Source organism: Egretta garzetta, unplaced genomic scaffold, assembly GCF_000687185.1.
Source record: "Egretta garzetta isolate BGI_Z169 unplaced genomic scaffold, ASM68718v1 scaffold309, whole genome shotgun sequence".
Classification (NCBI taxonomy): domain Eukaryota; kingdom Metazoa; phylum Chordata; class Aves; order Pelecaniformes; family Ardeidae; genus Egretta; species Egretta garzetta.
The window spans coordinates 283,729-297,911 of NW_009260764.1; the positions used below are offsets into that span (position 1 = coordinate 283,729).

General features: G+C 42.1%; 1 protein-coding gene across 1 annotated transcript; it reads left to right on the plus strand.

The window, feature by feature from the left end:
* Nucleotides 1-353: 353 nt before the first annotated feature.
* On the plus strand, nucleotides 354-14,177 carry CERS5 (ceramide synthase 5). The gene is made up of 10 exons (XM_009646118.2): nucleotides 354-377; nucleotides 916-1,044; nucleotides 3,178-3,308; nucleotides 4,300-4,357; nucleotides 4,990-5,040; nucleotides 5,719-5,811; nucleotides 7,175-7,303; nucleotides 7,589-7,695; nucleotides 9,560-9,716; nucleotides 12,630-14,177. The coding sequence occupies exons 1-10, from the start codon at nucleotides 354-356 to the stop codon at nucleotides 12,780-12,782; spliced, it is 1,032 nt and encodes a 343-aa protein (XP_009644413.1). The 3' UTR covers nucleotides 12,783-14,177.
* Nucleotides 14,178-14,183: the final 6 nt, after the last annotated feature.

The following is a 14,183-nucleotide window of genomic DNA, read 5'->3' on the forward strand; positions in this document are numbered from 1 at the left end:
TTTTGAAGCCAAATAGATTTAATGATGCAAATGTTGGGTCCTTTTCAAAATCAGTTTTGAGAAACAGGTTGTTTGCTCTCCCTCTCAAAGTAATTGATTAAAAAACCCAATAAAAATTGCTCCTTGAAGCCCCCCTCTCTTGCCCACCAACAGGAGGGAAAACAATTCACCTCTTCAGGTAACACATGCATATTATTCCTTAGAATCCTCTGCCCATTTTGACTCAAAGGTACAGCAAAACCTAATGATTTTTAGGCATGTATGTATTTATTGTAGTTGCAAACCCAGGCTTGTTTTCAGAGTGTCTGTGCTATAAAATTCATAAAGTGTAAGAGCAGCTTTTGGAATACACGATGTATGCAGGGCTGAATGAGATGGTGAGATACTGGGTCTTTCAGACTGAGTGACTTCTTAGGTCGCCTTCACTCTCCGGAAGGAAACAAGCTGCTTTATTTTTCCCAAAGACAAAAAAAAAAATAAAAAATCCCCAAACTGTGTGTCTTTTAGGAACGGTGTCGCTTGAACTTCCTTTTTTTTCTGAGCTATGTGACATCAAAGCGCTTTCTGGAAATAAGGCATTTTCTTTATAGGGCTACAAGGGCTCTAGCATTTATGTTTGTCAAGGACTCCTATCAGTGACCTATTATTTTATTTCTGAGTAATGAGAATCACCCTGGGGAACCCATTCTGATCCTTACAAGCCAAGGACATTAAGATTAAATTTTTCATTTTAGATATGTGTACTGTATGTGCTGTCTGCAATTACCATTTGATATTACTTCACCTGTGAAATCTCTTTAAGCAAACGGTGTGGAGATCTTCAAAAGCTTTTTGGATAGGTTTTGCAGTTCCTGACAAGTCAGGGTCCTTGTTATGTACGCAGAGGAGGGAAATGGATATCACGTTTTAATCTAGCTCGCTCTTCGGAACTCTTTCAGGTTTATTGCCAAGCCATGTGCCATAAACCTTGGCATTCAAGACAGTGGACCTCACAGAGCCCAGCCCAATGCAATTTTAGAGAAAGTGTTTACATCCATCACCAAGGTGAGTTATGCTTCAAATTCTGCTGGAAATGGAGGCCGATATGTCCAGGGGGGGCTTTTTACTCCCACTTTCCTAGTTTGAGAGAAATGCATTTCACACTGTGCATGCACAATGAATGTGCTCTTTCTGATTTTAATTTACCTCTGGCATGTCCTTCTTGTAGCAAAGTAAATTCTCTTTATGGCTGACCTATGTTGTTGTGCACAGAAGAATTTTTTTTTTTTTTTTAAATAAAAAAATGTCTTTTTAGAAAGGTACGAGGCTTCTTCCTTTAGTTGCCTGCTTTTGTCCAAATTGTAATTCCTGTAACAGACGGTAATTCTTGGTATAACAAGAAATTTCCCAGTATCTTTCACTTTCTATTGGAGAAGTGCTACTGTTTTCCTTGGGATCTGTTCCTTTACTGGTTTTATTGGCCAGTAGTGTGAATGCCTCCCTCTTTTTTTTTTTTTTTTTGCCATCTACTGTGGAATTGGACAGCAGCTATCACAGTGGAAGTCAGTTATTTAAGGAAGGCATTCAGTCAGTGGAAGTAGGCCCTGATAAAGGGTAGGACATTTCATGGTGACAGTAGGTGTTTCTTTTGATTGCTTCATGGCCTTTCTTTCACTTACGCTGACAATGCTCCTTCACTTCAGAATTAGAGAATTCCACGCTGTCTGTACTCTATGGAGTGTTGACAGTGAAATCCACGCAGACAGCTTGATAGATTTTCATTAAAGATAATGAAATGGAAGCGTTTATGTTCTGATTTGGTGATGCTGAACTTCATTCTGAGTGGAGCAGATAAAGTGCTCAATGAATAGAAGGGAAATTCTATAAAAACCTTACTAAAACTTGCCTCATGGGAACATTAAAAGTTTTGAGGTATTTGGAATGACGTGTGAACTGAAAAGTCCCTATGATTTAATGCTGTTTGTGGGGAGGATTTTTATGTAGGGGATGTCCTTGAAATTAATGTTTAGGAAACCCGTGAGGACTCATGCTGTGCAAAATTTATCTAGCTTATGAAAAGAGAGCTGTGCTTAACTGTACCAGTATGCTTGTGTCTGCTGCTGGATTTGGAAAATCAGAATGCAGGGTGGCACTGATGCAGGGGAAAGATTTCATTGCTGGTCTGAAATCGGAGCTCAGTAAATTCTGCTTTGAGGCCGGTTCACTTCCAATGCAGAAGTGTCAGGTAGCCCGAACCATTAAAGCCTAGCAAAGTGCAGGGAGATCTAGTTGTGGTGGAATTACAGGAAAGTCATGGTCTCAATACTGAAAATCAAGTGACAGATGGTTCTGCTTTTCAGTTGAACAGTCTGGTGACTTTTTATTACATCGGCATTCTGCATAGGTTTTTGGGTTTGTATGTAACTCAAGTAGTAAAACGTGTTTATCATCTTTCAGTTGTAAGAGCTCCCTGGCAGAGCTCTTTAAAAGGACACTGGTCTGAAAGTAACGGGGCTTATCTCACCACTGGGCCATTTTAGAGGTAGTTACCAGGTTTTGTTCACTTTGTCTCTTATAGATCCATTTATGTCATTATTTAAATAAATAAACTGCCAGTCGAGTTTCCGGTCAGGACAGTGGTATATTCTTTATCATACAATTATTTCAGTTTTCAAATTTAATTTTAGTTATAAACTTTGATGATGGAAATAACACCATCTCTACGATGTCCCTTTGGAATTTGCAAGTATCTAGGGTGTTAAACCAACTCTTACTGTAAAGTTTCCCTAAACTCACACTGAGTAGCAGCCCTTAAATGTATTTGGCTTTGATCTTCCTGAGTTCTGAACTGTTTGAATTGATGTGCAGTTTTTAACAGGTAGGACAGGACATTTTAAAAGCTCCTCCCCCCAAATTAAGAAACAGAACAATTCCATTCTTTGTCATAATGTGCTGCCAAATGATGAAATAGATGAGGAAATGTTAAACCAAAAGCATTCTGAATAATTAGGTAATTAGTGGCATACGAAGGTTAAACTTGAATGAACATTTGTGACGATGGGTTCCTGCTTCCAGTCTGTACGCAGTACCTTCCTAGCGTGTGTTTTTTGTTGTCTGTGCCTCATTTCTGTGAGGGGATCTCAGACTGAAAGTAGGTTGAGAAGTAGGAGAAATGACACTTGTTTTATTTTCCTTCAGTCTCCAGGTGGAAAAAGGTTAGAAGGCTTGTCAAAGCAGCTGGACTGGGATGTTCGAAAGATCCAGCGCTGGTTTCGGCATCGGAGGAACCAGGACAAACCCACCACCCTCACTAAATTTTGTGAGAGCATGTATGTTTGTGCAGAGGCCAAGATGTGGCTTCATCTTAAAGCTCCAGCTGTATGTTCTCTTTCTCTAACTGAAACTGTGGTCAGCTGCTAATTTAAATTAGTGTCTTGGGGTTGGCTGGTGGAAGATAAATTCTTATGTAAGCAAATGAAAGAAGTTAGGAGGGCTTTTTAGAACTCAGTATTCTAAAATACTTTGTCTATGTGCATGAGAGACCAGGACACGTGTACAGGAGTTATTCCTGTCAGCACTGAGCAGCTTCAGCTAGTGGACCAGGTCCTTAATGCAAACGTAGCACTTCAGCGTGCATGTGTGTGCATATTTGCATGTGCACGACTTGAGGAATTATACTGAAGACAAGTCTGCTATGTTGTAGGCCAGCGTTTGTTCCCAGGCAGAATGACCTCATGGCTTACACAATGACGTATATACTTTTACACAGATGCTTCTTGGATTCCTGTTCTTTTCATTTCAGTTCATTCTTTTGTTCTTTGTTTCTTTCTGAATGCTTGCAGTTACCTCTGTTAGTGTAGTAGCACCTGAATATTTTTTTCCTGACTTGTTATTTCTTCTGTGCTGGTTTCTTTCCTTTCCAGTAACTTTCTTCATATTAATTCTTCCCCCCAGTATGGTTTTGTCTACTTAAAGGCACAAGGTAAGAGGGACAAATATATGTATTAGGACACCTTCTGGATAACAATGACTTATCTTGTTGTTATCTTGTTATTGTATATTAAAGCATATGAATGATGCATGTTCACTCTCAACTTTATTTCAAACTTGGCTGTTGATCAAAGTCGTGTGTGGTGTGAAAACTCTTAAATAGGTTTATCCTTGGATGAAATGTTTATAAATGAAGGATTACCATTTGGTGGGTGAAAGCTTTTCAGGTGTCAGAATTTTTTTTTTTTCACAATTGTTCCAGTTTTTGTTACAAATGTTAACCAGAAGCTATTTCTATTTCATAAGCTTAATTTGTGCTTCTTTTTCCAGGTGGAGATTTACATTTTATTTAAGCATATTTTTTTATGGAATCAGGTTTCTCTGGACGGTGAGTTGGTCTGTCACCCCCCCACCTTCTTGTTCTGTGTGGCACGCAGCTGGGTTATGGCTGTCCTGCTAAAATGTAGGGGGCTTGACTACTGTGTCGCTTCTTCAGTGCTTGCACCTACCTTAAAACAAGGCGGGGGGTTAGTGGTGATAGTCATCTTTACATTCCCTCATTTGAGATCCTGGGGTTTCTGTTTAAGTACCTTCTTCACACTATAAGAAAGCTTCTATACAGATCTGTCGTTATGGAAATATCAGAAGCTTATTTGTCCTGTTACCCCAGAATGGGACAGAACTGGGTTTTGGGGTGGTTTTTGCTTTGGTGGTGGTTTTTTTTTCCTGTGCAGAGCTGCTTATTTTTTTTCTTATTTCCCTCTTGAAGGGATACAGATTCATCTCTTTGGGTCCTTATTAATATTATAATTATTATTAGAGCTGTATGATTAGTCTTTGGATTTCCATTGCGGTATAACTTGCCTTTGACTGCAGAAAGAATATTTTAAATCGTTGGGATGTTTTGCAATAAACTTAGCTTGAATGGTAGAATCAAGATAAAATTTCAGTGGTCAGCTACCTTAGATGATAGGGAAGAAAAAAACCCAGTAGGATAATAACTTACCTTTTTCCCTTTAGGCACCCTGGTTTTGGGACACACGACAGTGCTGGTACAACTACCCTTTTCAGGTAGGAGATAAACACAAGATTCCAACTTTTTGCATAATTTCAGTTTTTATTTTTTGCTAATGATAGATTGAAACTCGGTAGACTTGAGTGCTTCTCGTTATTCTGCGGGGTGGATGCTGCATGTGCTGCAACCTGGTAAGCTTTCTAGCGAGGGAATGGCCACAAAGATGGCATTTATTCTTCATGTCTTCAGATCCTGGTTACGTTTGTCAACAGCAGTGTTTCCTCAGACAGAACTGACTCAATTAATGTTCATTTTATGTTTACTTGCTGCTGAGATTATTAAATGTGAAAAAAAGCATAAAATTACACTGGTAACTTATGTATAGTGTTGTTCTCATTATACAGTAAGTATGATTGTGTAGAGGGCAACCAGTCTGTTTCAGTGCCTGGTTTTCCTAATCCAAGAGGCTGCAGTATGAGTTGTAAATATTGACAAGGGACTCTTGCTCCTTTTGAATAAAGCTCAAACACACAAGTGTGTTTGTGTGACTAAGCCTGGAGTAAGACGTCTGTCACTTAAGCTTGTTTTTACTAAATCTTAATTCTGGATCTTTTAACTTAGGCCTCAGCGTTCTGGAGGAACAGAGTGGGATGGGAAGGAAGGAAAAAGTCTATTTTGATGTAAATTTTAAAGTACTTTGTCTTCTAACTGTGCTATCTTTGTTTGTTTTCCAGCCTCTAACATCCAGGCTTTATTATTACTATATCTTGGAGCTGGCCTTCTATTGGTCTCTCATGTTTTCTCAGTTTACAGACATTAAACGGAAGGTGAGATTAACCAGAATTGCATTAACTGTTTTGCTAAGTAGATAGGACTAACAAAAAACCTGAGTGTGCCTGGCAAGCTAAAGCGTAGCAATAGCTGTATTTTCTTCCTCATTCACATCTTGGTGTAGCCTACCTCCTTCTGTAATCACTACCCAGTCCTGGGGAAAAGGGAGGAGCAAGCCTGATACGCAGCCTGGTATATCCTTGAGAGTCCCTTTCACCTTCCAGGGGAAAGAACAGAATCACTCAATACCTCCCAGTAAAAAGTTATCAAATCAGTGAGTAAAAATAGATTTAATTAGAAAGCTTGCAAGAAAACATGAAAATGAGATGCTCAAAGCAGTGCCTTGCTGAGCTGGGTGAGAAAATGGCAAACACTAAAGCAGTAATAAATGGTTTTTTGAAAGTTATTTTTCATCTGAGCGTGTAGCAGAATGATGACTGGTTGCGATTGCCGGAATCTAATTCCGTTGTGCTACGTTCTAGGATTTGGCTTATTGTTGCTGTTGGAAAACAGTTCATAGTAAATCATGGTTTATTGCTTCTGTTATACAAACTGCAAAGTAGCAAATTACCACAATTCTTGCATTGACTGTTCAAAAAGAAAAGCTTGCCCTGGGATTTTTCTCTGTGCTGAAATATTAGCAGGTGAGGCACTACGAAGTATCTTGGAGCTGCAGAAAGGGAGTGATTAACAGCATCTGTGATACTGTTTAGAATGTTTAATTTTGTGCTCTGACTTTTAACAAAGTGGATTACGTTCCCCACTGCAGGCACGGTAAGGTATATTGACATGGAAGAGTTGTACCCAGGGGGCTAAACTGGAAAACAGCCCTGAACGTATGTGCATTGTAAACATTTTTTTAATTAAGTGGCCTAGTTCTTGCTGTTGGGTTTATCTGGTGTTCTATGCCTGCTATGCTCTGGCAGGCTTTTACACACTGACAACAGTAACAGCAGCGTACTTAAAATTGGTGCCAAGAGCTGAAAGGGCTAGCAAAAACCAAAAGGAGCCAAAAATAAGGACCATCTGTTGTCCTGTCAATCTTTCTAGTGGGGTCTGCAGGCATACTCATCTTTACCTTGCATGTGTGTGCCAAAAAGACTGTGCTGTGCCTGTATATGCAGAGTTCTGACTTCACAGGAGCACAGATGCTGGGAGAGACCTTTCTGGAACCTTTAGTGATGATGGTTGATGTTGTGTGATGAACTGTGCTTTACATAAAAGTGGAGTTGGAGTCTGAACTGAAGTAATCCTATGACCCCAGTTAGTCAGTTCTGTGGCTTTGTTCCAAACCTTTGTGTTTGTTTGACAGCCAAAGGGTCTTCATTCTTTTTTTTTTTTTTTTTTTCCTGTTTCCAGGACTTCCTGATCATGTTCGTCCATCATTTGGCTACAATTGGACTCATTACATTCTCTTATATGAATAATATGGTGCGGGTAGGAACTCTGGTGCTGTGTCTCCATGATGCATCAGATTTCCTTTTAGAGGTGAGTTTCCTTTCAAATCTTTGCGTACCTGATGCTAGTGTAGTCTCTGGGGAGCGAGCTGACTTTCCCATTCTTGACAAACTGCATTAAATATGCCATAAAACTTGAGCTGCTGATCCTGCCTTGTCAGCTTTTCTTCATAACTGCTTTAGTGCTGAGAATAATCCCTAAATGTTCCAAACTCCTTACAAATGTGATGGCTTGAGGGTTTTTGAAGTTCTACAGCCTGGTAATTACATGAGTGCACAAAGGGAATAATATTCTCATGTTTCTTGTCTCTCTTAGGCTGCAAAGCTAGCCAATTATGCCAAGTACCAACGTCTATGTGATGCTTTCTTCATGCTCTTTGGTGTCGTATTCATTGTTACACGGTTGGGCATTTATCCTTTCTGGTAAGCACCTTGAGCTGTAAGGTCTTGTTTGCTCTTCCAACCCTTTAAGCAAAGCCTTGCTATTTAGAATTCTTGCAAGCATCCCTCAAACCTGTCCCTCGAGGCAGCCTGAAGTTGCAGACAACCCAAGTACTGTTTGGAGCAGTACGTTCAACTAGGCATATGAAGAAACCCCTCAACAGTCAGCTGAGGGGAGTGTTCAAAGTGACTAGAATCCTAATGCACAGCTGGCCCCTCTCCTCTTACTGCAAAGTGATGACGGTGCTTGCTAGCTGGAGCCAAGGCAGCCGGTGTCTGTTCTGAAAGGTTTGAGGGGTTGTTTGCTTCTCTTAAGTTTTGGGAGTAGTTCCAAATGAGGCATGGTCTCTTGAGGTAAATTTGATTTTTGAGTATCTGGGTTAGTCACCATTGCAATTTGTGATTCTTATGACACTTGTGTCCTGTCCTTGTGTCGTGACTGTTCAGAGCCTGAAATAGGTCTTGGGTTTCTTGGGAGGCAAACCCCTGGCTAAATGGCTTATAGGTAATCATCCTATAATGAGATCCCTCTCACCTCAGTAGGTCAGGCTTGGTGAGGTTCTTCTGTTATCCACTTCTTTCTCTTTCAAGAGTGTGGTGAAAATTTGGTTACACCTGATTATTACTCAGTTTATTTTGGTTTTACTGCATATATTTATTTCCTAGGCAATGGACAATTTGCATTCCCGTTCTTTTTGGGTGCCTTGACAGTAGGCAGAAACAATACTTACGCTTTGGTATCAGCGTTGCAATTACAGCTCTTGCTTGTTTTCCAGTAAATGCATCAGAGGAGTCTGGATAAGGAAGAGCTTTAATTCTTGTGTCTTCATAGGCTCCTTCCAGTGACGGATGAGAGAGTTGTCACTGGTTTTATTGCTGTTGTTTGTCGTGAGGTGATGCTCTTGCATCAGGCTATTGCTGAGCAGTCCTGTAAATCTTTAATGTATTTTCCACTGGCTGTAATGTAATTCCTCAACTTTGTAGAGAACTCTGACAAGCTTGCAGTGGTATTGCAGACCCTATGCTGTTTCACTTCAGGTATATTCCTTTCCCTAATTAGTAGTATAAAACATCAACAGATCTCTGGAATTGCATTTAATTCATCCATAAACTGGCTACGAGTTAGATGTTTCCATAGCTGCATTTTTGGGGGACTTGGATTCTTCTCTGAAAGGCTTGTGGTTTTGTTTCTTGTGAAATGTTAAAAGCTATGTGAAATTAATGATGTGTTTAAAGGTCTCTTCATACCGCTCTACTGCATAAAATCGAAAGTGTTTATTAAATTACTTAAGTACTGGCAATAACTCGCAGTGACAAGAACAGCAAAACAGAAAGAAAGCACAAAGCTTTGTCCATAAAGGCGTTTCTAGTCCTCCAGCTTGGCAGGAGGAATCTATAAAAATCTGAGGGAAGAGAATAGCACACAGGGAGGGAGGCCTATTGGGAAAAAAATTCCTTCCTGATCTTTAAATATGGATGAAGACTGCCCAAGTATGAATGTGTTAACGGTTGTTTTGATGACCAGTGCAGCTTGACATCACTTCCTGTAAAGTTATTGTAAACCCTCGTGCTTTTGAGAAGGAAATTGGCAGCAGATCTGTATGTGTAACCAAAGCGCAGAACGTTCACATCTTCTCCTGTTTGTTGCTCAGTTCAAATGTTTCTAATTAGTCTGTCTCCTAACTCTGGCAAGAGACTAGCTGCATCGCCACTCTGATGGGAGCAAAGCAACAGATGCTTCAAAGAGATACAAACTGTTGTGTATCTGGCCAGTCATCTTAATTTAGAGCTGGAAGCCGTGTTACCAGCACAGCCGATCTGTAATCTGTTTCTGGATCTCTTTTAGGATTTTGAATACAACCCTATTTGAAAGCTGGGAGTTGATTGGTCCTTACCCTTCATGGTGGCTGTTCAATGGGCTTTTGATAACCTTGCAGATCCTGCATATCATCTGGTCTTATCTCATCATTCGCACTGCCTACAAGGCCCTCGTGCGGGGAAAGGTAAGATTGCTGGTGACTGTTCTGGGTCCTCTTTTCCACAAGCCCTATTAAGTAATCATGAGAAACTGGGCCCTTCAGTGAGGGCTGGTGCTAGTTCTCGAGGGACTTGCATCAGGAGTGCTTTCTGGAATGGCAGGGGTGTTTTTTTTTTTTACTTTGTGACTCAAGTTCCGGGTGTATACAAAGGCAGGGATGCTTTCCTCTTTGTTCTGATCATGCAGGGAGATAACACCATTTCCCAGTATGTTCAGATGTTGTAATAATACTGATGATGACAGACCTGTTGTGTACTTTGGAGCTTAAGCTGGTAGTAGCTCTTTTTTTTTTTTTTTTTTTTTTTTTGAACAGTCATATAGGATGTTTCCTAACTTTCCAACTTCAGCTGGTTCTTGGGATGTGATGAGGGTTACGCATCTTCCACTTGTCAGCACTAACACAGGCTTCTGGCTGTCAGTGCAGGCCAGGCATTGAGCTGCAGCATGCAGAGGGGAGAGGGTTATCGGAAATGCAGTGGAGTTTGCTGGTTGTCACTGGGCTAAGGGGGTGTGGTCTAGCTTCAGCCCCGAGTATTCCAACTTTAATTTGTGTCCAGAGTCTTAGGGAGAGGGAGGGTGGAACTACAGCAGCTGGTTAGCAACAGCTATTGCCCTAAGAGTGAACAGTGCTGCCTTTTGGCTGCAACCTCGGTTGCCAAGCAAAAAGGTGTAGTTCCAACTGAAGTAGCATGAGGCAGGGCAAGCCAATCTAGGAACTAATTTGACACCCAGCCTACCCATCAAGAGAAGCCTCTTCCTTTGCAGCTAGCAGAGAGCAACAGCTGCTTTCATAGCACAAGTGCTTTTTTTTTTTTTTTTAAATCAGAGTTTTGGTATTCTGATCCGAGTTTCTCTCACGGCTCTTTTTGTGTTTGACTTCTTAGCTGCCCCTACACATGGAATGTAACCTTGAAAAGTATTTATATCATAGTTGTCTGTGGCAGTGATTGTCAGGGGAAGGCATGTTTCAGAGTATGCACATGATCTTCTCATCTGTTCCCCACAGCTGCTACTGCAAATGTCTGATTTTCTGCCTGTGCAGCTGTTTCTGTATCCTGAGGTCTACATCTTTTTCCTTTCCTTGGTTCTTTCCTGTCCAGGTGACCTAGCCAGAGAAAGGACTCTAAGCTCTGTCCTCTTCATTCTTTTCTCCTTTTCTCTGTGCCAGATTGGAGCTGGACAGTTTCATCCTTTGCATGTAAGTGTGATCTGTGCTTCTCTTTGTTCACTGAAACACATCTGTGTCTGTTTCGAGGCTAAGACCAAGCAAAGCTGTGGTCTTGGGGCTTTAGGTGGCAGTACCTTCTCTTAAAGCGTTTCTCTCCCTGGTTGGTACAGTGCTGGTTCTGACAGTATGCTAAAATGCAGTTTTTTCCAAAGGTCAAAGCAGTGTCCTGGGGTTTGTTCTTATCTGCTGTCAGCTGGCTGCATGACCTTCACCTTTCTGCTTTTATACGCCCACAGAGACTCCCTATCTGTCTTTAGCGCTCATTAACACTGTGCTGAGTGGAAGAGGACGGGAGAAATGGAACGCTTTTTGCAAAAAGGAGTGTAACAGTCACTTGTCCCCCAAATAATGAGATAAATCTCAGGGGATTTCTGCTTCCTTCCAGTGACCCTTTGAACTTCCAACATAGCAGGAGGGAAAGATACCAAAAGTTCTGGCAGCAGACAGAAGCCAGTACATCCAACAGGCCTCTCAAAACCAATCCTGGAGATCATTAACTTTACCTGGCTTTCTGCCAGATCTTCCCTCGAGTTCAAAAACTTCCTGCCTGGTGCTGGGAGAAAGCCCTAACCCTGACTCTAAGCAAGCAAGAGGAGAATGAAATCCTGAAATCCTTAGAAAGGTGCTAGCCGCGAAGTGCTTGCACATTAAGTAAATGAGGGCTATTAGTTACAGAAGTGTGGAGAGCCTGCCTTGGGGTATGCAAAGCACGGGCCATTCACCCAGTCACTGCTCAGCGCTGGTGAGTTTATGGCTCTGGCACCCCGCCACCAACCAAGGTGCTTGTTTGCAGTTAGGGCCGGGCTTAGGATCTCTTCCCTTTGCCTTCTGGGGCCGTTGGCTCTGCGGTGCTGGTACAGTGCCCTCCTGCGGCACTCGGAGCGGCCGGCAGCAAAGTAGTCACAAGGTTCAAAAATACCATGTGCAAATCAAATTCAGCTGGATTTGCAGCCAGTCTTTTAACTAAAGGCATAACTGTAAAGCAGATCTAGATCTCTGGGCTGAGATGCTCCTTCTGTTCCCGAACGGGCGTTTGCTGGATTAGATAGCTGTATTTGTTCTACAGCCCATTGTCATGTTGGCTTTTGCTTGTAAATGAGTTCTCACCTATGAACCACAAGCTGTGAAAATGGGAGGCACTTTGTGCAAACAGTAACGTGATAATATAGCTAGTTAATTTTTAAAATATCAAAGCCATTCCCTGTAGGACAAAATGTTCTCTCCAAAACTGATATATGCATGGTTTTTTGTCATTGTACCACCGATGATTATGGTGTGAGAAGTTTTTTGGATTCAAAATCAATTTGTTGTTTGGAAAAGTGGCCTTTAACCAATCTAGAATGCAGCTCTGGGAAGGCAAGAACAACATAATATCCGTAGCGTCCTCTGATCTGGTGAGAGCAAAAAAAAAAAGCACAGTGCTTTCACAGAGTATTTGGAAAATGGAATTCTTTATTTCCAAATTTTCAGTGTCTTGTGTTCTGTGTGTGATGGCAGGCTCCTCCTTGTGAGCTTGAAGTGATTCGGGATCAAACGTAAAAGTAAATGTAACTGGTTAATCACAGGGACACAACCTAACTACTGTTTTCTGTGCATTTTTCAACTTCCCTTCTCCCTTTTTCACTACCAAATTTCATTTGAAATGTTTAGGTATCCAAAGATGACCGCAGTGATGTAGAGAGCAGCTCTGAAGAGGAGGACGTGACTTCCAACAGCACAAAAGGAGTTTTCAGCACTTCGAGTAACGGCTCCAACCGCATCAATGGCCACGTGGCTAGCGGCCAGTGGACAGAAGAGGAGTAAGGCTGTGCGTTGGCCTTGAGCAAACACGAACTTATCTTTAAATATCTAGATGTGTTGAGCTCCACATTCCCAAGTGATCTTTAATCAAGATACCCCTTCCCCAGAAACCTCCAGCAAATCTGAAATGGGCACAATCCAGACCAGTCAGAGGCTTTGCACAACAGAAGGGATGAAGCCAATGACTAGGGCAAAAACAAAGCTGCAGATTTCACTTTAAGCCATTTTGTACTTAAATCTTAGTCCTGTCGATATTTGCAGAGGTATCTTTGTTTGTGACAAACTGGTTTTTACTAGGATCAACTCAAGGTGGAACAAGTTTGGCCTAGGCTGGCTGCCGACTGCGGGGGGGTTCCGGTGCCATTTCAGTGACGGTTTGCTCCAGTGCAGGGTCAGCAGATCTCCTCGATGCACTCCAGAAGCCACTTAAAGAGCATGGAGAACGCAGGGTCCCGTGGGTCCATGTCCAAGCTACCCTGGCTGTAGCAGAGACTCTCTTTCTCAGTCCTGCTGAGGACTACAGCCAAGCTTTGAATTGGACTGTGCTACAACAGAAACGTTGTTCTCGCTTGCCATCGGGGTGCTATATGCTAAGGAGCTTATAGCTTTCATCTCTGCTGTCACGAGGGGCCAGGCCAGCATTTGCTGCCTATTTTGGTGCTGCAAGTCTTGACTACAGCCTTCTGAAACGGGGGAGGGGGGTTGTTTATTGCCCCTGAGACAACTCTCACAATACATACCTTTTAATTTTTTTTTTTTTTTTTTTTCTGTTGCAAGGTGGGGTTTTGAAGATGTTTCTAGACCGACTGGATCCAGTTGGCTTAGCTAGGACTTGAGGGAGGACCAGTACTGGTGGGCTGTGTTTAACTTTTCACAAAATAAGGTGTTTTTGGTCCTGCTTGTCTGTTCTCCATGACAGAAGTGAATGGTGCTGCTCTGATTTGCAGCTGTGTGGAGAAATCGCAGGGCTGGAAAGGCAGCCACACCATAGACTTTAATTTTTATTTTATTTTATTTTTTTTTTTTTTAAACTCAATGGTACTTGGGGGCAATGGAGGACCTGTGTGTCAATCATGAGCAGAATTTTGGAAACTTCTTGAGTTGTTATCATTTTATACGGTTGTTTACTCTTATCTCCGATTAAAAGATGCTTCAGAAACGTGGCTGACGTGGTTCATCTTATGGAAAATAAAATCAAGGACCCTGCAGCCTCTGAGAAGCACCTTTTTAGGACGAGCAGGGAAGGGGCAGCACCGCGCTTTGGCGTTTTCAGACGGTTTTTATTAAGCTCCAGCTCCCTCCCCCAGCCTCGGGGGGGCCGGGGGCCCCTTTCCCTGCTTCCCCCCCGGCCGGGAAACGCCGTCCCGGGTCCCGGGCCGCCCTCAGCTGTCGGAGCCGGCCGCT

Coding starts and splice junctions, on each gene's coding strand:
- CERS5 (XM_009646118.2), top strand. CDS start 354: ATGTATGCAGGGCTGAATGAGATG. Junction 3,309..4,299: donor ACTAAATTTTGTGAGAGCAT/GTATGTTTGTGC, acceptor TTCTTTTTCCAG/GTGGAGATTTACATTTTATT. Junction 7,304..7,588: donor CATCAGATTTCCTTTTAGAG/GTGAGTTTCCTT, acceptor TGTCTCTCTTAG/GCTGCAAAGCTAGCCAATTA.